This window comes from Eretmochelys imbricata, chromosome 9 (genome assembly GCF_965152235.1).
Source record: "Eretmochelys imbricata isolate rEreImb1 chromosome 9, rEreImb1.hap1, whole genome shotgun sequence".
Classification (NCBI taxonomy): Eukaryota; Metazoa; Chordata; order Testudines; family Cheloniidae; genus Eretmochelys; species Eretmochelys imbricata.
The window spans coordinates 89,854,665-89,881,178 of NC_135580.1; the positions used below are offsets into that span (position 1 = coordinate 89,854,665).

A 26,514-nucleotide genomic window follows, 5' to 3' on the forward strand; every position below is an offset into this window, starting at 1 on the left:
TAGTGCACAAAGCAGGAAGGAGTCATTTAGCTTGAGTCTGCCTTGTACTTAGTGTCATGAAAACAAATTTACTGAAGAAATTTGACGTATGTCCCTCCACCTACCTAGGAATGTGGCATAATGACATGACCGATATTAAGTTATTTTCATGCATTTGCACAAATCACATCTCATAAATGGTGAAGGTCGCAAATGAACAAAGTCATCATATCAAACAAGTGTAAATGACTAAAACTTTCAGGAAACCCATGCTCGGGCTGCTTTTTGGCTTGCCCTACAATATTTGTATGGCAGATGGCTTTCATTCAGCTATGGTTTGAGCTTTTTTCTCATTTGATTGTCACTGGGGACCAAACTCCCCCCTGAAATCAAACTTTTGCTGGTGACTTCAAGTCTGCTGAATTGAGCTCCAGTGAAAGTTTAACTTGTGTGAACGACCAGCAAAAAGCATACATGTTGTTTAAACCCCCAAAATAGGGGTTAAATGGGATTTAAATGGGTTTGCTACATAGGGGCAAATTTTACCCTATGCTATTAAAGAACTATGAACCCAAGCTTGTATTTGGTGTGCAGTCAATACTTTTGAGTTTGTTTTTATTCTACAGTAGGTTAGTACACCTAGTTATGGGCACAACTTGATGGTAAGAATAATAAGTATACTATCAGATCAACATAGTATATAAAATTTAAGTGACTGTTAAAGCTATTGTCTCACATTTCAGAAAAGATGCCAAATTTACTGTATCTCAAAAATAAACACTACACAGTGGTGTATGTAGAAACTGGTAGATGTTCTGTAATTCACTCCAAAAGAGTTGAAACTTGGTGGTCTCAACTCACCGAGGGTGATGGAAAGGGCTGGCCTATTTTAAAAATAGGCATTGTCAAGTGTAATTAAAGGACTCTCCATAGTTACCTGTGAACCAGTAACATGAATGTGTAACAGAAGTTCTAGCATGCAGAAAAGAGCAAAAAAAATCAGTGAGAAAACAGCCCCAAAATACAACATACTTAAAGACCGAATCCTGCTGCCACGGATGTGAGGACCAAAAACACCTACTGACTTGTATGGAAGCAGGACCGGTCTCAAGTTATACATTACTAATACAGAAATGGCTTCGGTCAGAACTGCATTTAATGTGACATCACCTGCAACTAAGATGAGAAGTCACTCTGTGAAGTGACTCATCTGTTTTCTTCATTATGAAGACACAGATGCCATTGCAGACAGCAGCCACTGTGCATTTTACAGTTTAAAACAGGTGTACATAATACATACGTAAGGCTTCTGATTTTTGGTTTTTAATAGACATGGATAAAACATCCCAATTAAAAAAAGAAATTGGAAATGGTTACTCAATTCATGTTGACTTCACCTGTTTCATAGTGCAGTTTGTTTATATAGGCGATGTCCCTGCTCATTGGCTTGTAAGGATTTGCCAACACAGAGCATTAATGTGAACTAGGGATGTGTGATTTCTGAAGTTCACTAGTATATTGCACACTAATTGGTCTGCAGAGACCCAGTTGATTCACACTAAAAGGTTCCCTAGTGCCCGCTAATGTAATGCTGTTTGAAACTGTACTAAGTGTATATACAAAGAGAAAAGCCCCATTTTTGGATATCTACATAGAACTCAAAACAAATGCCAAAAAATGAAATTAATAAACCCCCAAAACAGAAGCCCTATACATATATTATTCTCACAAACAGGCACAGTACCATCCACAGAAAAGTGTAGCAAACTAACAGCATAGAAATGAGTTTCCTGTAGTATTTACAAGGTAGCTAAAGCAACAACAAAATATACTTTCAATCTGCCTCACTAGATGGAATACTGAAACGTGTGACAATTTGTTTCTACGGCACTTAAAGAAGAGTGCCGTAGAATTTAATAAGGATGAAAAACTACATTCTACAGAAACTTAAAAGGGTTCATAAATTACTCAAAACTATAAAACTGAAATAAATTATCTCAAACTAAAATGATTTTAAAAGCCTATGGAAACAAGACAATATTCTATTAAATTCTACAGGACTTTTCCAGAAGGGTATGCACTAATAAACACTATTCTGGGCAATATCATGAATTTTCATCCATCCTACTTGCTCTCTGAAGAGAGATCCATAGCTTAGATACAAAGACCCAAACTTGCTCCCACTTAAGTCCATAGCAGAACTCCAACTGACTTTAACAGAAGCAAGATCAGGCCCAAAATCTTACACAGTGCAAAAGATGCAGAAAAAGTGAAACCCAGTTTTCAATTGCCTTTGGGGTTTTAACCATTAGCTATCAAGCTGCTCACAGTCTGACAGGAGACACAAAGATCAGGTAGAGACTTGTGGCTAATGGAAAAATCTGGAGGTGGAGGTGGAATAAATAGAAAGTTTATTAAAATACCTTCCTTCTTGTGAGCCCTCCTGGAGCCCTACATAGCAAAAAATCATAATATTAACTACAAACATAATCTTAACATGTAAAAGGGTTATTAGAGATTCTTTATATCAACCTGAAGTGAAATACCCCTCTCTAGTTCTCTTTTGTGAAAGGTTGCTTCTTACACCTATCAGCTCCTGCATTGTGTTTGTAGGTAGCTGCGATACTCTCATAGCAATTCAAATACAACATTTCACTGCAAACTGCTGCATAGTGCTACTCTTTATATTGTGCAAAATTAATGGCTGGATCCTTCAGTCATCTCTCTGGGCAAAGCCCACTGAAGTTTATTACCCAAAGCCCCAAATACACTTAAGCATATGCTGAAGTGCTTTGCTTGATTGGGGACCAGTTAAGATTGTAGGATCAAACTCTACCCAGCAACAATGAACTCTTTCAGACAAAGCCTGCATATTCATGGCTGGCTGTGTTGGGGGCAATCCTTCTTAGAATATAGATCACTGGAGATAGTAGAAAAACATTCAAAGTACTCAAAACACAAATGTATTGAAAAAATGACCAAAGTAGTAGCTTGTGTATTCTTAATATCTTTTCCCCTAGTCATTCATACATGGTAAGACACCATAAATAAATAGAGCAGCTTACTTTCTGTGTAGAGAATGTACACAAATAATTACAAATATACATTTGGAAACCAAAAAAAGACATAGTGCAAAAATAAATGCTCAAACAGAAGTTGTGGACATTATAATACACAATGCTATATAAACCTGAACCATTTGGAATAAAAGACTTTGCAGTTCATTGAAATAATGCTTTAACACTATCAGTATTTCTTTTTCACATTAAACCGCACAGATTTCCTTTAGTACTACAGGAAACTCACCTCAAACTTTCAAAAGGTTTATGGCAAACAAGACCACTTTGTTCTGTTATATAACAGATAATAGCCTAGCAGTGCAACAATTGAATACTCGTCTCAAGAAAGTTCAGAGATCAAATGGATACTACTGGATGATCTGTAAATATCCTTGGCTCTTCATATTTTATTTCCTTTGAAAGTTAGACTTCAAAACTTGTCCTGTTTTGACACACAAATCCATAAGACAGTATTGCAGTCAGATATAGTTACAAGAGAAACTCCAGTCCAGTATTGCAAGAGGCTTCACAGCTGGTTCTCCGCATCATCGTGACCGTGTACGGGACATAAACGTAAGGACACGTCTGATGCCATTCAAGCGGTCTTTCAGGGATTTCATGGCAAGAAACGGAAGCTGAGCTCTACTCTCAAGTGGAAGGACAGCAAGGACCCACCAGCACCACGCAGGGCCATTGGGGCTAGCCTGCAATAGAGAACATGTACATTATGATACAGAAGCCAAGATGCTGTCAGTGACAAAAAATATCTTGGTATGGAACAACACGTTTTTACTGGCTTAGTAACAAATGCTTTCTATAGGGTCCCTCCAAATGCCATTTTAATAACTTCTAGTTAGACGTACACAGTTTATACCCAGATCCTAAACTTTTCTATAATTTACAGTGTTTGGATTAGACCCATTTTTGCCTCTAGTAATATGTAGTTTGTGTCTTCTGCATCATCTTCATACTCTGTCTTAGTGGGCCCAAACCTATAAGTAAGGGCCCTGCCAAATTCATGGTCCATTTTGGTCAATTTAAAAAATACATTTAATGATTTCAGCTATTTCAAGGTGTTGTAATTGCAGGGATCCTGACCCAAAAAAGGAGTTGTGGGGGGGTCGCAAGGTTGTAGGGGGGGTTGTGGCTCTGCTACCCTTACTTCTGTGCTGCTGTTGGCAGTGGCCCTGGTATGGTATGGTAAGGAGGGCATGGTATGGTGTTGCCACCTTTACTCCTGCGCTGCTGCCTGCAGAGCTGGGCCCTCAGTCGGCAGCTGCCTACCTCTAAAGGCAGCTGTGCAGAAGGGTGGCATGGTACGGTGTTGCCACCCTTACTTCTGCACTGCTGCTGGTGGGACACTGCCTTCAGAGCTGGGTGCCCGGCCAGCAGCTGCTGCTCTCTGGCCACCCAGCTCTGAAGGCAGCGCTGAAGTAAGGGTAGCAATCCGCGACCCCCCTAAAATAACCCTGTGACCCCCCTGCAACTCCCTTCTGGGTCAGGGCCTCCAATTTGCAAACTCTGGTCTCCCCCTATGAAATCTGTATAGGGTCAAAGCACATAAGAGACCAGATTTCATGGGAGAAGGCCAGATTTCATGGTCTGTGATGCGTTTTTCATCGCCATGAATTTGGTAGGGCCCTATCTATTAGGGATTTAGCACCCTAACATCTGTTATACTCTGTTAGTACTTGGAGTTTAGGGTCTCCAGCACCTTGCAGTATGAGTCCTGTAACACTAGCATCAAGTTTGTCCTGCAGTTGTCATCGTTTTGTACAATCGCTATTTTCCACCTAAACTTTGGGACAAATTCAGTTACGTTACAAAATGGTGCACATTCACTGAAATCAATAGGGATTAATTTGGTCAATATTTCTCAGGAAGTTAAAATGAAATAATAAATATGAATTCTGATTTGCTCAGAGGTACTGTAGCAGTAGCTTATGGCAACAATTTAGATATTGAACAGGTTATACAGGGTCAATGAAGAGGATTAATGTTTTCTTCAATGAATTAGAAAATTCTTCTTGGTTTATCAGTGTGATTGCTAAACATCCTGTAATCAATAAAAATGACAACCTCTATTCCTGGATAAATATAAAGTCAAGTACCTGTGGGTCAGGATCCTTAGCTGGCATTGGACCAAAATGACTGAGAATTCGACTCTTGAGTGCTTGTTTGAGTGAGTTAAACCACATATAAGCCTGATCATATACAGAATCATGTAGAACAAGTAACTCAGCATAGCTCTCTCCTTGCACCTGAAGAGAGCACAGAGAGAGGGGGTGAGGCTGGACTTAATTCCAATTACATTTTCAAAAGGCACTACCCACTCTTAATTCTTTTCTCTAGGGCAGATCCTGAGAGTTTGTTCTTTGGTTTATTTTTCTGAAAAGTATCTCAATCTACGTTTCTCTCAACCTTTTTCTTCACCCCTAGGTTCTAAAACAAAAAAATCCATTTTCAGAACAAAATGTTTGTCAGGCTAAATCCAACCACCATTTACTAGAGTTATATATTTAAATGAAAATGGTCCCCAAATGAGTTGTATTCAGGTTTTTTTTTGTATGAAAACTTTGTGGCTGGCACTGTCTCCCTATAAATACAGTAGAGGTTTGCACAGCACCTAATACATTTTGAGTGTGTTACATATTTTCTCAATAATAGTGCACTGAAAAAAATTGGGGATAATGGACCCAATCCAATTTGGAAATTGATTTCAGTGGGAGTAGGGCCAGATCCAATCAGATTACAGGTATAAAGCAAACCTGAAGTACCCTATTAGGAAGCCTGGCAAGATCCCATCCTGACACACACTACTTTTATAAAGATAAAAACTCTTGGAAAATAATCTTCGGTAAACTCACCTTCTGATCCTCAATGTACTCAATATCTGCTGTGTTGTATCCATCACGCTGGCTGTGCTCTACCACCTTAAACCTCCTCTTGCCAATGCTGTCTACTACAGAGCGACCGTCAGCAAAGAATTCAACATTTCTGATCTCCAGAATGCAGCCATAATCAGCAAACCTATTTAAAATAAAAACAAAAGCAAATAAACTGGCTGTATTCTTTCCAGGTTCAGTTCTGTAGATTTACTGAACAGCCATTCTAATACAAAGATATTTACCAGTGTCAATGAGTGCTACATGTAATGCATATTTTTATTGTTCTCCTTCAGGTTATACAACACTTCTTTTCAAAACTACCTTCATGAATGTTCAGGCAAGCTGACCAGCTGAATGCCCAGCACCATTATAATAAGGCCAACTTTTCTAAGTTCTCTAAAACGGAGGCACTTAGCTGGATTCATTTGAAATTTGGCCTGCCTCAGGAAGGTTCACAGTTGGCTTAGTGACCAAGAATTGGGATCCTTTGGGCTAGGGGTTCTGAGATACAAGCCCTTCCCCCCCCCACCCCACACAAGCCATTTTTCAAAGTTTCTAGGTGGGTTTTTTTCCCCCCTGCACACGAGCTAGAGATTAAAGTTAACTATTAATGTGATGCAGATCACAATGGTCTCAAATCAGAGTTTTACTCCAGGTAGTGCATGGCACCCATTCAATCTTTGGGGGACCCAAATGGAGAATAGTATTCAAGAAAATGTACCTTTTACAGTGCACATGCACCAATACAGAAAGGTGGCTAGAGGGTTTCCATGCCTGCCATTTTAGATACGTTAAAGCTTGACTTTTGTAAATACTCTAAAAGCCAAATGGTTACTTGGATTGCTATGAAATTTGGTGTGCCTCATGGGGGCAAAGGGTAGCATTAACAATCCAAATGTGGGGTTATCTGACCTAGGGGATCCAAGTTACAGGCCTCAAAACCAAAACCAAACCAGTTCCCTTCTGCTGCCTTGTTCTGTTAAATTGAGATGTACTAATGGCTGGATGAATCACAGACCACACTAAGACAGATGGTGGTAAACTCACCCTCTTCAGTTAACATAATGAAGGATAAATTAATTACAAGCCCCACATCTTAGACAAAAGAAGTTTTGGACTGAGTGGCCAGAGGAGGCTGCAATTTGCAAGTCATAGGTGGCAATTTTGTTTTGTGGGAGAATGTAATCAAAGTCTACGGGGGAGGAAAAAAATTAAATGTGATTGCTTCCTGGAAGGAGATGGCTATTAGGAGGCTGAGGAATTGAGTAATAAGGGGAGAGGGGTTTGGAGCTGCAGCAAGGGGAAGGGGTTTATAGGGGATTCACAGGGATGGGTGGTAAACCACCAGTTCAAGACTTGCCTGGGGAAAAAAAAAAATCTGTTTTTCATTAGCTCCTGGGGGACTGGTTGGGCCAAGTAGTTACTAGGGCAGATTAATGTGATGTTTTCAAAGAAACATTGCACAGAACTTAGGAACGGACAGTGCAGGCATCATGTTTTGCCCGCTCTGCATTACCTAACCAGTGATTTAAGAAGCTATGTCATACTGGGCATTGTGGGGATTCATTTGGGTGGAAATAATCTGAGCCTTATTCCTGGTGTTCATCTCATACATTGGATCATATTAGAGATGTGTGTCCAGGAGCTATGATAATTTTCCTCATTTTTGTCCTTTAATAGTGTTAGATGGAATCCTGTGAGTGAGAATGAATGGGCAGTAAAAAGGAGGTAAAGAGCTAGCACATTTCAGCAACTATAGGGTTGGCAAAGCAAAGTGTGCTGTTACAGGGCATACTGGAGCATTGCTAAAACAGGGCAGATTTAAGGTTGCATGGGCGATCTTAACTGGGCATTTCCTGGTTTTCAGCAGTTTGAGTTTTGCTCAACTCAGTGTTTTGCAAGGGAACAATATACCCCCGAACAACCTTAATTCTGCATTAATGTAGCTTGTTGCCATTGAATTTTAGAATACTGATAATTTCTTGTGCAATGGAATACCTTAGGTAATCACATACTGCACCAGTGCAACTGTTCTAGAAGGATATTTCACTTTCTACTATTTATCTACATTTCAAAATGTAAGAACTTCAGATGTTCAATGAAAACTCTAAGGCCCAGTAGGGTTAAGGATAGTAAGCACTATGGAAGGACTATGAAATCTACAAAGAAAAAAAACTTACCAATGATTTTAGTAAGCTTTGCTTTGCAGTCCCTGGCTCATACAGACCATTATGACACTGGTGAGAAGTCAAAATGCAGATGTGGGCTTCAAGGCAGGGTGATACAAGATTGGCACTTTGCTGTAAATGGCATGATGTAAATGCTCAGCCAGTCCATGTACTAAGCTGACTATACTTCTATCCCAACCACTATATTTAATACAGTGGAGATGTCAATCTGACCTGATAACATGACTGTTTCTTTTGATAGTAAAATTCGTTAGCATTCCAACTTGACTGGCGGTACCAAAGAAATAAATTTAAAACTAAGAAAATACTTTTTCCTCAAGCCATACCTAAGCCTTCTGTGAGCCAGGGTAAAAGTGTACAGTAAGGGATATAAATCTTATCTTCATGCTTCAGTACATCAGCCTACCACTAACACTGCTAGGAAGAAATGCCGCCCCACCTTTCCCCCCTCCACACCACCCTCCTGCCTGTTATTCCACAGTTGTCCATTATGGGGTTTTCAGCACCTTCCTCTGAGGCAGCTAGTACAGACAGGCTACTGGACTAAACAGATCACTGGTCTGATCTAGAAATGCAACTGCCACCACTGGTGTGCACTGCTCACTCACCCCTTGATAGGATCACCGATACACATTCCAAATTGCTTGGTGCCAGTCTCCATGCATCTTCGAATCATCAGTCGATAACATGGCTCAAAGATGTGCAGAGGGCAAGGGACTGTAGGATAGGCCATTGTGCAGACAAAGATGGGAACGTTCTTATTTAAGCTATAAGAAAAAAAATCCCACTATATATAGGAAAATATGCACCATCTTTGAAAAAGCATTAGAAAGGTACAAACTACAGACATGATGAAACACAATGCAATTTAGAGGATGCCTTATCTTGCTAAGATCTCAGAGTGCTTTACAATAAAATCAAATGGAAAAACAAGATTTCTGTATTATACAAAAACAGTTAAACTATTTTTTGCTTTCATCTTTCCAGATAATGGTAATGATATTCCATTATAATTAATGGAACTATTTTTTTTAATCCTTCCAGCAAAGCCAGAAAGAGTTATCACCTCATCTCTCGAGGCAGCTTTAGAGCTCGGATGTTCCTCAACTCTCCCCCTTTCCCATCCAATTTCCAATCCACGTGTACTGGGGTGAAATTCCACTTCAAGCCACTGTGACATGCGCAAAGGTCAAGAGAACACAATGTCATTGTAATGCACCTCATATTATTGGCTTGGATTTCCTCCACAAGAGCATGCTACCAGATAGCTTGCAGTTTAGTCTTGTGTGTCTGAACCCTTCCCTTCTTGAATCATGTAATACAGAGTAAGCTCCTTTATCAGCACCTTAGGACATGTTCTACAGTGATGAGAGCCATTCAGTTGCTAGCTAAACTACTTTTAAAGATTGGTTTAAACCCCGCCCCCACGAAAACCCACACAAACTGATTACGTACTTGGAAAGCTCTGCAATTTCCTCTTCATAAATCTTCCTTCTCTCAGTGAGTTCCTCTGGAAGATACTTCGCTATTAACTCCTCCATCAGTACTGTTTTGCAGTATTTCCTCAGAGCCAAGCACTGCAACAAGAAGGCACAACTGAGCAGCTATCAAATAATGTATAGCAATGGCTGCCATGCGCTATTTTACTAAAGCTTCCGCCAATGTAGCCTTTTCTTCATTGTATTTGGTCACTTCCATTATAAACAGAAATGGTCACTAATCCATTTCCCTCCTTGCTTTCCAACCTGCTTGTGGGAATCAAGGTCCAGACACCCCAGGACCTGGGATTCTGGACTCCAAAGAATAAGCAATTGAATCAACTGATTCAATACAATATTACTGTACTATAGAAGTGTCAACTCTGGTCTTTTTACTGAAGCCAGACACGCACTTGTCTTGTGTGTGATGGTTTTGGAGAAATCTGAGACTGGAAGGGCTGTTGGGGTTACCCTGGCAAGCAGCAACCAGACTGGTGGACTCTAGGGTGAAGCCACTGTGCTGTGAGAGGCTGTTGGTGTCAGGGCTCTGAGCCAGAGCTGTACAGCATGGGAGTACCCAGGGTTACAGGAGAGATGAGGACAACCCCTTACTAGTTTGGGTGTACCCATGTCTTTATAATAGCGTGGTGCTGCAGGAGAAGCGCACTGATTTTTCAGAAGACTTTTCAAAGCAATACAGAACAGCATTACAACCCAATATCCTACATGAACGTCATGCACCAAACGGATGTCATGGGGAATTCCATGCTCAGAGCTTGCATGATTGGGCTCTTTGTTTATTACTCCTGTAATTGGTATGGATAACCTACACAGACAGTTTTAGCTACTGTGTCATTTTGCTGGGGATTGGTCGTTTCCTATGGGCTTTCGTATTTCCCCAAGACCTAGCAAAAACAGCTGGATGCCTGATGAGCTTCAGTTTCATTACTACATTGAAAGAGTTAAAAGTGCCAAAGTGCAGTACCATATATACTCGTTCATAAGTTGAATTTAAGGAAAAAAGAGAAACATCAGAGAAGGGGGTTGGCTTACGAACAGGTATAGAGAGAGGGAGAGCTGGGACACAGCTCCTCCCCAAGAGGGGGCAAGGAGAGGCAGGACAGCCAGCAGGGAGGAGGCAGGACCAGAGTGTCTCAGCTTCTGGCCAGTTTGCTCTCCCTACAGCCTCCCAAGCAGCTGCAGCTCCGGGGCTGGTAGGTTGCAGCCATGCTGCCCAGTCTGGCCTGCCGAGCGCTTCTGGCCAGGCCAGAGACATTCTCCCCTGGCCTGCCCCAGGTAAGGTGGGAAGGGATGGGGAGAGTGTGGGGGTCCCAGGGATTACTCCCCTGACCCCCAGCTTCTTCCCCCTCTGCCCCAAAATTTCTGTACTAGTTGCTATCCCAGCCCATCAGGGTAAGCAGCTGGCAGGCTGGAACACTTTGTTTACTTAGGCTTACCTCCTTGCCTACCAACACGCAAGGTAAACAAACATCTCAGCCTGCCAGCTGCTTATCCTGATGGCCCAGGAGCCAAAGTTTGCCAACCCCTGAATTATAGGGTCAGCTTATGAATGGGTCATAAAAATTTTCCATTTTTACTTATCCATCTTCGGGGGGGGGGGGTCAGCTTATAAATGAACTGGCTTATGATAATATATGTGGTAATCATTTAGAGTTTCCTGTGTCCTTTAAATGTGTTCACTCTGAAGAGATCATTTCTTTCCCTACCGGTTTAGTTCAGGTGTGTCTCAGAATTTTTATACATCTATATCATTGCTGTGTTTCCCAGGGAGCTTAAAATTAACTGTACTCATTTTGTTTACTTTTGGTTGGTGCAGCAACAAGTCAACACTAGTGCCATTGACATAATGCATCACAGAGCCAGAAGAGGGAACAAAATATTATTGTATAGACTCTACAAACCCTAGCTACTCTCTTCCTCCTCTCCACTACAATTAAAAATTGTTAGTTCCTGGGAGTTGACCAGTGCCAAGCATATTTAAAAATCCCACCCTTGAAATCTGGAGACATTTCTCATCATGTTTAACAGTTTATTCCCTGCCAACCCTCACCTCCCAAACTTTTATAAAAAAGTCATTACAAATATGCATTCCTGCAAAAGACAGCAAGAATTGAACAGTAAACCAGAGACAAAGAAAGCATACCAAATTCTACTAGTGAAGGCCACACAAATAATTTAACAATTTTAAGGCAGGGAAAAATTAGCATCTAAGCTACTTGACAGTATCCTTTTAAGGCATGAATTAAGAACATGATTGAAGAAGTTTAAGTGAACAATTAATGACAAAAAGTAACACCTTAGCCCTGTTCCAGTAGCTTGCGCCACATGGGCTAACTAGGCAGAGCACTGCTGATCTCAATCTGCAACCACACACAGTGAGCTCTGTGCTGGATCAGGGCTTTAGGTCTTAAATGTTTAAACACAGAAAACTTCATGAGCTCTCGGAGCTGTAGAGACATTTAAAAAAGGCTTCTTCCCCAAATCATATGGGATTTCAAGTATATTTGGATATACCAGTGGATTTCTGAAATCTTTAATTCCCCCTCCCCTCCAGTTTATGCGGACTAAATTCATGTATCATTACCTCAGAAAGACCTTCTTTGCACAGGGGACATTTTGGGTTGTGATCTAGGCATCTTTCAAGACATTTCAGGCAGAAGGTGTGCCCACAATGCGTGGTGACAGGTTCATAAAAAAGCCTGGAATGGAACAAACAACAAAAAAGCGACAATATCGTGTGGCAAGAAGATAAAAGGCTACTTCATAACATCTTTTCATATCTATTTAGTAGTTAGAATTCTGTGCACTTTAGTCAGAAATTTGTTTCTTGCTTTCACAATTTTTGTATTTATTCAACATAGGCATTTTGCTATTGCCAATCTAATGTTGAAGGTTCTCTGAAATCCTGGTTCCATTGAAGTCAACAAAAGTTTTGTCACTGATTTTCATTTGACCAGGATTGCACTCATGCTATGGTGATGAATGGTAGTACAAAATAATAAGATAGGCCTTATGTTTTTCAAATTAAGCTGATTAAAAATAAGGCCCTGATCTTGGCAAACTAACTTTCATGAGTAAAATTAAGCACATGCATAATTGTTTTGGGACCTATAGGATTAATAAAATTGGTATACACTATTGTTACCATATCTAATGCTGGAGAATTTAGTTTTGTTTGAATACATTACATAGCTTCTAACTTCCAGCTGAACATTCTCCCACAAAATAAATGCACATTAGAGTCATATTTCATCAAAACATTATACACTGATTCTGTTTTCAAGTTAGTGGTCTTTTCTGGCTAAATTCAGTGGAAGAAGGTATATAAATTCCAAAGAGATCTTTCCCTGCTGATGAGCATTTAAAAAACAAAAACCAAAAAACGCCCCCAAAACCCCAGGAATGTTACGAAAGTCTCTAATCATTGAGACTAGAAATGAGATCATTCAAAACCAGTTACTTTGATCTTAAAAAGCCCACTCAATATTTTAAGGCCTCATAAGTAGTTATGTCAGGCTAAATAAAATTAAGTTCACTTTATTAAAGGTAATTTTTATTTTATTTTTTTTAAAGAAAAACTGGTTTATCAAGATAAATCTGGGTGCTACTGTCCATGCATAAAAACAATTCCATACTTAATTTTTTCAGCATGCAAAGTACGTTTAAGAACATACTGACTCCTAATGACACGTAACAAAAAAAGCAATAGCCAGTTTATTAATTGCTATAAATACAGACATTTAGTGAGGGAACATATGGGATTCTATAATGCCATTTATCTTGTTGCACATCAGTTAAAATCCTGTCAATTGTTCAAAGAGCAGAAACTTTACTGCAGAATATTACCTGTTTTGCTTTAAAATGCTTAATATCAAGTTCTAAAGTGAGTGTATATTTAATCAACTTACAATTATTTACTTGGACAAATACAACTTTAAATTTACAGCACAGGAAATGTCTTTATTAGATCATAGTCCTGATCCAGCTCTTACTGCACTAATGGGAGTTTTGCTATTGAGTTTAATGGGGGCTGATTTAAGCCTCACAAATTGGAGAAATATATTTTAGAGAAAGATTTCTTGAGACCACGTCAGGTGCAGTAGGACAACAGCAAAAATATTCACCCCTGTTAGGAATACCTTCCAAGCAAACACAGAAGCATAGAAATGTAGGGCTGGAAGGGACCTTGAGAGCTCATCCATCCAGCCCCTAGGCTAAGGCAGGACTGAATATACCTCATCCTTAACAATATGTCCATGTTTCCATTTCTGTAGGATATCTTTTTGATTTTTAGGTCACAAAAGAGCTGCCATATTGGCATCTTACTATTCTTCCTATCAGGACAGTTTGCTGGGCCCCCCACAGCTGGAATGGGTGACTCATCACCTCAAAACATGTTCTGCCAGTGCTTACTGCATGCCGCTGAAGTGGATACAGGTCAACAACACTTTACCACTTACACGAAGTAGGTCAATAGTAGCTTCTGCAGTTAGTTGGTGAAAGGTCACTATTAGTCCAAGTTTCAGAGTAAGGTACACCTCAGCCTCAAAATCATGGATAAGACATTTCTGAATTACATAATATGGATAAGGACCACTCTGTGTTAATATCAGTGGCAAGAGGAAGATCCTCCAACAGGATCTCCTTATACAGGCCCTTACATCCATGTGGTCTCAAGGACTTCAGTGGGACTATGTGGCTGCAAGGATCTGTGCTGTCCTGAGTTTCAGGATCAGGGCCAATATTGTGACAGTCAGGGAAGATAAAGGGTCAGAGCTAAGTAATTTTTTTAAAAATGTATCTGAAAATTGCTTTGTAAACAGTCAAATTGACATCCTCATTAAAACAGCCAAATTCAAATTGTGTGTGCATGTGGGAGGGATGGAGGGAGGGAGTGCTGGAGAAAGTTTTGCTCTTACGAATACTGAATCTTTTGATAGCTGTAAATTTTTGGAGCACTTGTTCAGGTTTATAGTTTAGGCTTCTGATTTTTTGTTTTATTTTAAAAATTTGTTCAAAGCTGAAACTAGCCAAACCAAATACACTATTTCTTCCAAAATATTTCATTTTGTTTTAAACAATCTTTTAAGATGGCACAAAAATATTTGCAGACTTGTCAAAAGAATGACAAATCCAAACCCCAAAAAACCAAACACCAATTCATTTAAAAGCTAAAAGCGAATAGGAGATTAATCCAGAACACAGCTAATTGGTTTTGGGGATTTTTTTTTTCCCCCTCCCTGGGGTGTGACTGTGTCCTTGTCAGAACCCTGAGAAACTAACAACTCCTTATTCTTATGGTTGCACATCAAGGTAATCATCCTAATTGAGGACTGCTTAAGTAACTCCTGAAATTACACAAACTGACAGATCTGTAAAGTTTAAGCACCTTTCACATCTTCTGCACACAATTCTAATGTTAATTATGCTTAGTTTTGCTATACATTTTAACAAACATGATTTGAAGTCAGGCTGTTTGTACACAGCTACAAGAACTAGGTTAGCATCTTGTATCTCAACTCTTTGTCTGCAGTCTACACTTGCTCTTTTGTTGACCTATAACAGCTACAATATAGTAGTGCTTTTCTACGGTTTAACTTATTGCCACACACTGGCTTGAAGATAGAGATTTTATCTGGAAGAATAGTTTAACTATTGTGGATTTTTAAATGTTAGTTGGGAAGATGTATCTGCTCTGTCAAAGTTTAATGGAGCATGGAAGACCAATAATAAAACTAATGTGTTAGGCAACTCCTGTTTAAATTAGAAGCATCTCTGAGGAGAAATCAGTGATATTTAACTGTGTGAACATCACAGTGAGCGAGTATATATCGAGCCTATGTTTGGTTACCTGTGCTGAATGTTGGTTACGTAATAGAGACACACAAAGGACTTCTATTCGCTTATAAGGCTTTTACTATTGCAACACACACTACTTTATGTAAAATGGTGCCACTATAGTAAAGTGTCTTCATAGAAATCAACTCTTCAAATATTTCAAGCATTATGAAAAAAATCGCTACATGGCGTATGTATTAAATTAACTGCAGAGGATTAAGTGTTGACTTCCACATAGTGGCTGGTAACAAGTCTTTCAGATATGTTCATTACTCTATTTAACTCTGGCAAAAGATACATCGTGTCAGAACAGTCATTTGTCTGGGGCACATCAAAAGCTTTCAGTCATAGTCCCATTCATAGTTAACTTTTCAGAACCAAATAACTACAAGCGAGGGGGAAAAACCCATCCCACACCAAACAGCTTCCAAATGACAGAAAAATAAGCAACCAAGCAAGCTAGGGAATGCCATAAATCATGGTAGTGAAAACCAAGTACAACATAAAAACATTCAGTAGAAAATAATGGATACCTCATACACAAAGAGCAATCCAGGTCAGAGGGGTCCACAAATTCAAATGGAACGCGGCACCCAGCACTAGAGCCCTTGGCATCAATTGTACCTATTTATAATTGTAAAAAAAAAACCACACACTGGAATATATAATTGGACACAGCTGTGTGACTGGTTTAACATTTCAGAGAGACTGTTTTGTCAGTTCACAAAACAGCATCTGATTTTTAACACGTACTGTGATCACATACTGCATGTATTTATGGGTAGTTATTGAATCATTAGGATCATATGAATAATTTACGTGCAGACACCAAAATCAGCCTTGGCATAAGTAGCCACAACAGGCTTGAATTTAGTCTTGCATTAACAGTGTCTCTCACAACCATGTTGTCACTATTGGAAATATATAAAGGGCTGGATTCTCCTGTCATGCCACTGTATATCCACTGAATGGAGAATGAATCAGGCCCACACACTTCTGAGATCTCAGACATTATGAGCAATGAACAACATTCGTGCTTTGTAAGTATGAATAAAGCACGTCAAAGCATTTTGAATTTAATTATACTATTACTATTGGACAGAGTGCCATAAGCATACATGAGCCCTGAGAGTGATGAGAAATGTCAGTGCCAACTGGTAAACAAGGGCTTGGCCCAATCCCTTTTGTTCTCTTTCTAGATTGATTAGTGTAATTACTTTTACAGAGGAATCTTGACTCTGGAAGGCCACATCAGTTCAAGCCCTGACTACAATCCAGAGTCATTAGGAAAGACATGAAAGTCTAATTTGGAGCCCAGTCCTGCACTCTTTACTAGAGAAAACTCCTGCTGGAATTAAGGATTCAACATGGCATTCCTTACTCAGGCAAAATTCCCACTGATTTCATAGCACAGGACCAGCCCCCAGTTTTATTAAACAGGTTTACCTTTCTTCATGAGTTTGCAGGGCACGTCAGCACTTCTCACTTCCTCAGAGCAGTGCTTTCTCTTCAGAAGGCTGCATTTCTCAGAAATGAGAAGTGCAGACTCTGGGGCGGAGTCATGTTTGTTCTCATCTTCTGAGCAGCCTTTTACACTTTCTATCATCTGAATGGATTTTCTCAGACTGCCACAGTCAGTAATTTTTTGTTCTTCCTGAGCAGGGAAACACTTTTTCTGTTCCACATTTACCTGTGTGAAAGATGATTGTACATCAGGACTGCAGTTCTGTAGCATTTTCATTCTGCAGACCACTTTGTAAGAGAACTCCACACATGCGCACACTCCTGCTCAGATCTCAAAAGTTGTCATGTTGTGGACCATCAGGAAGGGCTCTGCAAACCAATGGACCCCAGTTTGAGAACCATTGGTCTGGGCCTTATTTTCAGTCAAAAATACCATCTTCCCACAATACACAACAAAACAAGCACACATACCCCAGTGTTGCTGTGTTATCAGCCTTCATTTAGAGGGGTCTATAACTTAGCCATGATACTTGATTCAGGCAGTTTTTTGGCAAAGTCTCACCCTGTAAGTCATTTCCTGAACTATGGAAAAACCCATTTGACTGGCTTTAAGTTAGAGTGAAAAACATTTTCTATATCACACTGCTAGTTTAAAAGCCTAAACACCATATGATCTTTATTCCAAGGGAGGAGTAGGAGTATACACAAAACAACTGATAAAAGGAAAAGGAAAAGTACATACAAGAGGCTGCTTCAGTGAGAAGGATCTTTTACTCAATAGCTAAAATGGGCTGCTGGTTCTTTACAGCAGTCACAATATCCCGGACAGCAGGTCATAAATTGAAATAGTTTTGCTGCATCATCCTTAATCCTACTGTTGCCATGCAACGGACAGGTAGTAACCATTTCATAGGACAACGCCTACCAGTTTGCCAAATCAAATTAAGGGACTGATTCTCCCTACTTCCCTGGTGAATATGAATGTAGATACTGTAGGTCACTGTCAAGAGCCATCAGACCATGGGACACAGGAAGGCAGGTATAGGGGGTTGAATTGTCTCTTCTCCTCCCAAAAACCTACCTCATTCAGGAATGGTGGTCTGAGGGAGGGGGCCTCTCAGAAAGCACAAAAGGCCTTCCAGAAGACTATGGCATTGACTTAGGGGTGCACCTGAGCAGAGCTGTGCAAAAGCCACCATTCTAGTTTGTAGGAGTTAGCGCAAAGCTTTCCTACAGCTGTGTGAGAGAATTTATACCCATGGAGTTTCATGTTTGGATGAACCAAAGATAGTCCTCAGCCAAACCTCTGAATCCAAACTCCCATAAACATTAGTGAACTCTGGATCTGAAACCAACCTCGTGGCTGGCTCATATACCCATATCAGTAAAGATCCCAGAATAGCTAATCTGAATCCAGAGTGGATGGCCTATCAATTAAGGGCCAAATAAAAACCCTTGATCTGAACACGTCCCAAACTTTGGGGACACCTGGATCCAAATTTTACAACTCAGGCCCATCTCTGCTGTAAACTACATGGAAGATCTAGAATTTGTTATCACAGGTAAAGGGATTAATTCTGACATGCAATAAAGAAGAATCTAGTCTATAAAAGAATAAGTCTTTTGAAGTCTGACAGCCTTCCTTTTTTATGCATCAATTAAGTTGAATCCAGTAAATTAGTTTGTTGCATCTTTTCAATCCCCAAAGTACTCCAGCTTGTCTGTATTAAGTGTTTTTACTGAGAATCAGAATAATCTGGAAAAAGTATTATTCAATGTCCCATACAACACATCAAAATTAAGAACCACACAACAGAATTTATCTTTACCTTGAGCAATCTTGGTAGGTTATGGCTGCTGTCTCCAGATCCCACTGAATTTAGAAGGTTCCCCTTCAATCTAGAGTGAGGTGACAACAGCTGCAGGGTATCTGGTAAGTGTTCCTGAGCATTTCCCGGGATGGGTGAAAATAAACTAAGTAGAAGCTGTGATATAAAACAGAATACATACTTCACGACTTAGTTCTTCTCTTACAATATCTTAAGGGAAAGTGGAGATTGTGAAGAAGGGGATGGTTGACAGAAACATCTTTGATTTGCAAAACCACTCAAGAACCCATGGACAACAACTAATTAGATTTAGGGTGAACCCAAAAGGAACAAAAAAACTGGTGTGATGCAGGCTTAGAATAAGCAAAAAAGAGTCAATTTCAGAGTTAAATGTGCTGATACATCGTCAACCAGTTTTGTTCTTTAGGATAACACCGCTTATCCACATATGGATTATGTTCTGCAGACTGCAGAACTAGAGTTCTACATAAACATGTCTGCAGCTACTGCTTGAGGAATTTAATACAAGTTTGTGCTCTGCATCCTAAACTCCCACTGAAGTAACTGGGAACTGAGGGCACTTACCATCCCCTAGGTTCAGGCCTAATCAAATCTCTTATGTTACAAATAATTGGTGTGTTGAGAAAGAAAAATTGAGACAGTGGCAAAGTTGTAGGCATGAAAAACAGGCAATGGCTTCTTGCCAACAGAAAACGAATCTGTAAAATCCACTAGCAAATTGCTAACCACTAGCACAGTGCAATTCACTGAATGTATTAAAAAAATAGGAATGATGTTTGAAAAGACTGCAATCGTTTCACCAAACTCCAGGCCTGGTCCAGCAATGCTTCCATAAGTGTGTTGAGCACATCATGCAAGAACAATCAATCCATAGTCTTGTTCAAGCCAAAAAAAGGGACTCCTCTTGTGAGTAAGACTGCAGGATTGAACCTTCAGTGTCAAAATGAATTCCAATGAAGACTGCCAGTTACAATGAGCAGAATGACAAATTTTCACTTAAAGAATTTAATAAAAAGGGGCTATGTCACTGTTATGCAAACAGTCTGAAAAAAATCAATAGAATACTGTATCCTTTGATGCACTCTGTAACTGACAGTCTAGTTCAGGGGTCTCAAACACGTGTTCCCCGCACCCCTCTGCCCACCCCTGGCGCTGCGAGCCCCACGCCGCTCCCTGAAGTGGCCGGAACTATGCCTCTGCGGGCCCAAGGGGAAGGGAGCAGAGAGAGAGGAGAGGGCAACAGAGGGCTTCAGGCATTACTCTCGCTTCCAGGCACTGCCCCCCACAGCTCCCACTGGCTGGGAACAGGGAACCGTGGCCAATGGAGCGGCAGGGGAGGTACTTGGAGGAGCAGCAAGAGCAGCACACAGAACGCCCCCCCCCCCCCCGAGGGACATGGTTCCAGCTGCTTCCTGGAGCGGAGCAGGGCAGCGCAGGGTCAGGGCAGGCAGCAAGCCTGCCCTGGCCCCAGCGTGTGCCACTGCCGCCCCGGAGCTGCTCTAGGTAAGTGGCACCGGGCCCCCTGCCACACCCTGCACCCCAACCCCCTGCCCTGAGCCCCCGCCACACCATGCACTCCTCCTGCACCCCCTGGGGGCAGGGTTGGGGTGGGGAGAGGCAGGGCAGGGCCTCATGGAAGGGGTGGAGTGGGGGCAGGCCCAGGGGCAACAAGGGTGGGGTGTCAGTGATGCATCCCTTCCGCCAATGCACTAGTCCTCATGTGGCCCTCGTGGTCATTTGAGTTTGAGACCCCGGTCTAGTTCATCCTCTGGACCCTATTAGAAATGAATAGCATTCTTGGACAAGGCTACTTTGAGCCTGAATTTAGAGACGTATCAATTCATTATATCTTGCTCCAACACACAAGAAGATGTCATTGATTCATGTATTATTTTTGTAGTGATAATGCATGAGACTGCATTTTGGGAAAGGAACATGCTGGCAATTCAGGAAAAAAACCACGCAAATGTCTACAATCACTCAAAGCCTCCCAAATTGACTGTATTATAATCAAACTGGTGCATGAACACTCTCTCATAACAGAGCAATCATGTACTCCTTTATCGTCACTGCAGGGACCACCACTAAAATTATTTTATATAATATTGAGTGTCCCAGCAAAGACTTTCAACGAAGGGTCAAACATACACATGCAAACCTTAAGGTAAATGTTAACAACTGAAAATCATCATGATATGTAAAGAAGGATTGGCAACCTCGGCAGTAGCTCTTTAAAGATAAAGGTAATCAAACAGCTGTATACTGCAGCTGAGTTTGCTATTGGAAGAGGCTTATTATAGATCTGTCACACTGCCCATTTATCTTTAATCATTAGCTGCCTTTTGAAACTGTTTTTTAAAAAAAAAGACTTCCTTTGTTTACTCTATTCCCTTTCATGCCTTCTCTGCTTGCTGATGCTCACAGCATCTTGAGTGGCTGTGAAAAGAGCGATGCTGCTCCCAAGTGCAATCCTGGCCCTACTGCGCAGTGTTTTCACAGTCTAAATCATCAAACTGATACAACATTAACTAGAAACTCCCACTTCTGTCCCAATAGATAGCATCAGTCTGCCTGGTAATAAGACTAGGAAACAGACTGGAAGTGTAATTGCAGGGAGTCTAGGAGTGCAATACTAACCTCCCATTGATTTTTAACAACTCTCCTGTTATCTAAGTTACATAGGCAACTCTCTTACTAATATTAAACACACAACAGCCTTTCCATACACCATGTGCTGTGTTTCTTGTGATCGCCAATGAAACTTTTTGAAGTATAGCAATGGACACAAAACATAATTAGAACAGGAATACCCCCCTGCCCCAGCTATCACCATGTAATCTTTACATTATACACACATATATATACACACACACACACATACACACAACAAACAAACGAGAAAAATGATCATCTCTATTTCATTTTCAGTATCTAAGTGTTGTTGCACAAGGCTAAAGAACTCACCTTTTGAGCCTCTGATTTAGCTGTCCTGTTCCCAAAATCCAGGGCAAGGCAAAACAGAAACTCTCTTAAAGAGTCTTCTATTTTCCCCACATTAGCTAATGCTTGTCCTTTCCTTAAGTGACCCTGAAAGCAAACAGATCTACAGTTCTAGCTTATTTCTTTTACCACCTTTTGAGCCTCTTTATTAAAGCAAGATGATTACTGTGAAAAAAATATTCCAAAAGTGAAATAAATACAGGCACAAGGCAATTATGATAGTCCACATTATTTAAATAACAAGAGACGAAATATAAGAAGTCTGAGCTTTTAACCACAACGCATCTGAAGATTTTTCATATTTAGCTCTCAGAGAAGTACTGCATCTCTACCCTCACAACAGATACACATGCAAGTTTACCCTCACAGCATCTGGATAGTTAAATGCTGGTACAGTGGAAGTCCTAGGGATCCCTCATCTCATCACTGGACAGAACCTCCCCCTGCAACTTGATCTCCTAACCTTCTCCTTAATGCTTCCTTCTAGCACAATATAAGCACTGCACTCAACTTTTAACAGGGCATGTGAGCCTGACCTCCACAAAAATCAGTGACAATTGTGCTTAGTCCATCAGCCAGCAGCCTGTGCCACCCTGCCTTTCTCCCCAGCCAGAGAACTCAGTTGTATCATCATGGAATGTGTTTGAGTTCAACTGATCTAAGATGTTGAGACATCTCTCGAGTTCAGTTCTTCTGTGCTACAGCATTTGCTAAGTAACCAGAATGGCCAAAGAGGTTTTACCCTAAATACATTTGTTAAAATTAGAACTTACCTTTGACCAATACGGTTGGAGCCTGCATGCTGTTTCTGCATCATGCAATGCATCTTCATAAGATTTCAAAGTAGAATTAATCTGGGACCGATTGCTATATAATAAATGGTCATTTGGAGCTGCAAGTAATGGAAACATTGACTCAATTACTACAAACATTACAGACATGGGCCCTATTCTTTAGGACTCTTTTCTTAAGCAAATGCCTTTTTCCAGTGGTCTCAGGAAAGCAAACATCCATTATTTAAATAACCAATTACAAAATGAGATATGGCAATCTCACTGGGGATTTCCAGGTACAGAGGTGTCAGATTTATATTACACAACTGCTTTAAACACTGCATACATAAAATTTACTACAGCTCACAAATAAATCACCAGCTCAGACAGAGGATCAGATTGTTTATAGAAGCTGATCAGAAAGATTTAAGGCATGTCATAACTGTATTATTGTGGCCCAATTAATGCTGCTACGGTATAGATGGGATTTTAAAATGAATAACTCCCTTTTCAAAAGGTTTAGGATCAAAATTCATAAATGGCACATAACTATAATCAAAAGAAATTAAATGACAACTTGAAGAACTCTGTAGCTCAACTGCTTCTCTTTCATGAGCAGAAGTTAGTCCAATAAAAGATATTACCTCACGCACAATGTCTAACAGCATAGACCAAATGGCCCCATTGTTTCATACACTGTGTGCTGTAACAGCTAGGCACAATATGGTTTAAGAAAAAATTCTGATCTTTAATTAAAGGATATCCCAGACTAAGAACCCTTATGGTTATTTTAACTTTTTTTTTACATTTAGTTTATGCAACATTAACTATAATCTGGCTTCAAAATAAGTAAGTAATAAATCACAGTTTTCTTCACAACCATTTGTAATGTTTATTACTGGCTTGACATTGTTAAACTGAACAGTGTTTACAGAAGTTCGTTTAGCTGTTCTGGATTACTACCATGTTCCTGTTGGGTGGGGACTGTAGAGGACACAGAACAGTCATGAGTTCTAAAAGTGACCTGCATTTATTCTAAGATCTAGCACTAAATCTCCAGTAAAATCATTTGGCATGCAAATCCCTCAACAAATTAGGCCAGGGTATTTTAAATCTTTTCACTCATTGCAACTTGTCCAGTAATGATTCACCACGTGCTGCTGCCTAAGTTAGGTTTGTCGAGAGAGGAAAAAGCCCTTTTTAGGCAAAAAGCAGCAACCATCTCCTGAAATAAAGCATATTCCAATGAGCACCATGTAATGGGAAGCTGTGACAATGACTCACTCGTAATTTTGATAAATACAATCAAACCTCTGGGATGCTTTCAGAAACATGACCCAGTTTGTTGTTACTTCACTGGTTATACAACCATTCCATAAGAAGGGGGCAGGGAATCCAGACCAGAGTCGCAGGCTAAAAGCTTATGCAACACACTGTTCTCCTGACCTAGTTTCACTTTGGACTTTAAAAACAAAACAATACAACAACAGATTCCTAAAGGTTATCCCTCCCCCCAAAAGAGACGGAGAAGAGAGGTAAATATGATGGATATCAGTTTACCCTGTCAAACTACAAACACCAAACACAACGAGCACCGTTATGTCATGCATGCTCTGCTGCCTGTACCTACAAGGTAAAAGTCCGTAGCATGCACAGGACAAACTGTTTGGTAAACTGGCTCAGATTTTAAACTGGCACCAATACACTTAATACTTCAGCAATTAATCACGTTTGCTTCTTTATAAAGGACTCGGCTTTATGGCAGATCCTCGGCACAGCATGTCAACTGCCACACCCACTCCCACGTTATAGCTAGGAATACCACCCAAGGGCTGCCCCTGGGATGAAAGGCTGTCACTTGCCCTGGTCAAAATACTCGGTAAATAGGCTCAGATTTAAAAGCAAGACTATAAATGACACATACAGCAGCATTCCAAGGACAAATTTGGTTGCTAGAAACTTGGGCTTCTAACATCCCCTTTGCCTGGCTGTGATCGATCAGTGGCAAAAGTTGCACACACACACAAATCCAAATTCTAAGGAGTTAAGCCTTGCAGCATTAACCCCCTTAACTCTGCCCCTGTGGGTGGGTAGGTGGGAGATCATTTCGGGGGGCGGGGGGGGAGTGTATCATTACCGAGGCTGACTGCTTCATTGTACTTCTGCAGGGCAGCTTGCAGTTTCTTCTCCTTATATAAGAGGTTCCCTTCGTGCCTGAGCTGCGATGCCGTCACTTGGCCGGGGAACCACTTGGCCAGCAGGTTGCTGAGGATGACATTGACGCGGAGGTGCTGCCCGGCCGCCAAGCCCCCTTCTTCCTTGCACAGGGCGCAGCGGGACTCGGTGGCCCTCTCCCGCTCCAGGCACTTTTTGCAAAACGTGTGTCCGCAAGGCAAAGAGACGGGCTCGAAGAGGAAGCCCTGGCATTTGCGACAGCTGAAGATATCCCAGTCCCGGGGCTGCAGGAGGCTGCCCCCGCCGCTACAGCAGGCGGGCAGCTGCTCCCGGAGCCGCACGCCCTGCGCCAGGCACTCCACCAGCTTCTCCAGCTGCTCCGCCCGCAGCTGCTGGTGGCGGGAGGCCAGCTGGTAGAGCTGGCAGGCTTCGTGGAGCCGGCCCCCGTAGGCCAGCGCGTCGGCCCGCTTGAGCAGCACCTGCCACTCGGGCACCAGGCTCGGGGCATCCACCTGCAGCGGGCTGCCGCAGAGCTCGGCCGCCAGCTCGAACGGCAGCAGCGGGTGGGAGCCCATGGTCCGGGCCCGCTCTACAGGGCCCCGCGGCTGGGCTGCCGAGGGGCTGGGGCTGCGGCGACCGCCGGGCTGCGCCCCCGCCGCTCCATGCTGCTGGCGCCCGGCACCGACCGAAGGAGCCCGGCTCCGCGGCCGGTTATATAAACCGCGGGGCACGTGACCCGGCGCGGCGCCGCTCATTGGCCGGCGCCTGCAGGATGGTTACAAAACGGGCTGGTGTGGGAACCGCGTGGCGCTGGGGGGCTTCGCTGGCGGCGCCTGGCCGGGGGCTGCGGGGCGGGGTTCGCCTCCCCCGCATCCCCCCCGGCATCCCGGGGAGCGCTGGGGCCGGGCCGGGCCCTTACATAAAGTCCGCAGCTGGCTTTGTAACGCCTGGCAGCAGAGCAGGGGCGGAGGGCGTGGGGCGAGCCAGGCGCCTGCAGGCTCCCCGTGCTGCCGGGCGGGCTCTGCCCTCTGCCCCCGTCGGGGCGCTCTCCGGGCCGGTGGCAGCAGGCGGTGCTGGGCGCCCGGTCCGCTGCCGGGACTCCTGGCTGCGAAACTCACGGGACGACACAGGCGAAAACCCACTGACGGGGGGCGGGGGAAACCCCGCTGTGCCCGCAGGGCGATGGCCTGCGAGAGCTTTCCACTTCCCCGGAGGCTAGTGACAGGCTCGCGTCCCTTACCCAGCCCAGAGCACGCATGGGCCTGAGAAACAGGTGGTCCCCCGTCCCCCCCGCCGGCTCACTCGCGCGCCTGACCCACTGAGAGGGCCCCTCTTGCCACACACTGAGGAGCAATCAACTTGCAGAGCAGCATCTAAGCGTTTCCCCCCACCCTGCCCTGGGGGTTTATGCATTGCAGAACCTGGACAAATCTTCCTCCTCCTCCTCCTCCGCGGGGATAGCCGGGTCATTGCAAATGGGTTTGTCTCAGTTACTGTGTTTATTTTACCTGGCAAGGGCTAATTAGGCACACATTAGGAAGGAAAAAACAACGCCCCCCCCCAACCCTTTTTGTAAGGGTTTTAGCAACGTGGTCCAGTGATCCTCACATTTAAAACCACACTTGCATAACGCCCTACTCACTACATAGTGGTGGTGAGAAGCCTAATTCCTTAATGTATTCAAAATGCTTAGCGCTGAAACCATAGGGGTTTTATTACTACAGTATTAATAAACCACCAGTTAAAGATACAATTTCAAAGACCAGTGTCATTACAAAACAAAAGAATCAAGTCTCCACC

At 42.1% G+C, this 26,514-nt stretch overlaps 1 protein-coding gene across 2 annotated transcripts; it reads right to left on the reverse strand.

Annotated features, from left to right (window-relative positions):
• Positions 1-2,945: 2,945 nt before the first annotated feature.
• LONRF3 (LON peptidase N-terminal domain and ring finger 3) lies at positions 2,946-25,382 on the reverse strand. Of its 2 annotated transcripts, XM_077825811.1 has the most exons (12): positions 24,677-25,382; positions 22,540-22,658; positions 21,731-21,853; positions 18,746-18,901; positions 16,899-17,142; positions 15,986-16,076; positions 12,199-12,313; positions 9,571-9,692; positions 8,724-8,882; positions 5,906-6,068; positions 5,150-5,299; positions 2,946-3,742 (listed from the first exon to the last, which is right to left on the reverse strand). In XM_077825811.1, exons 1-12 carry the CDS (start codon positions 25,287-25,289, stop codon positions 3,584-3,586), a joined length of 2,214 nt encoding a protein of 737 aa, XP_077681937.1. In that variant the 5' UTR covers positions 25,290-25,382; the 3' UTR covers positions 2,946-3,583. The 2 variants fall into 2 exon arrangements, 1 of the variants encoding a protein (XP_077681937.1); XR_013347057.1 differs by lacking the exons at positions 2,946-3,742; positions 5,150-5,299 and adding an exon at positions 8,107-8,226 and having other exon boundaries at positions 5,934-6,068.
• Between the last annotated feature and the right edge of the window lie 1,132 nt (positions 25,383-26,514).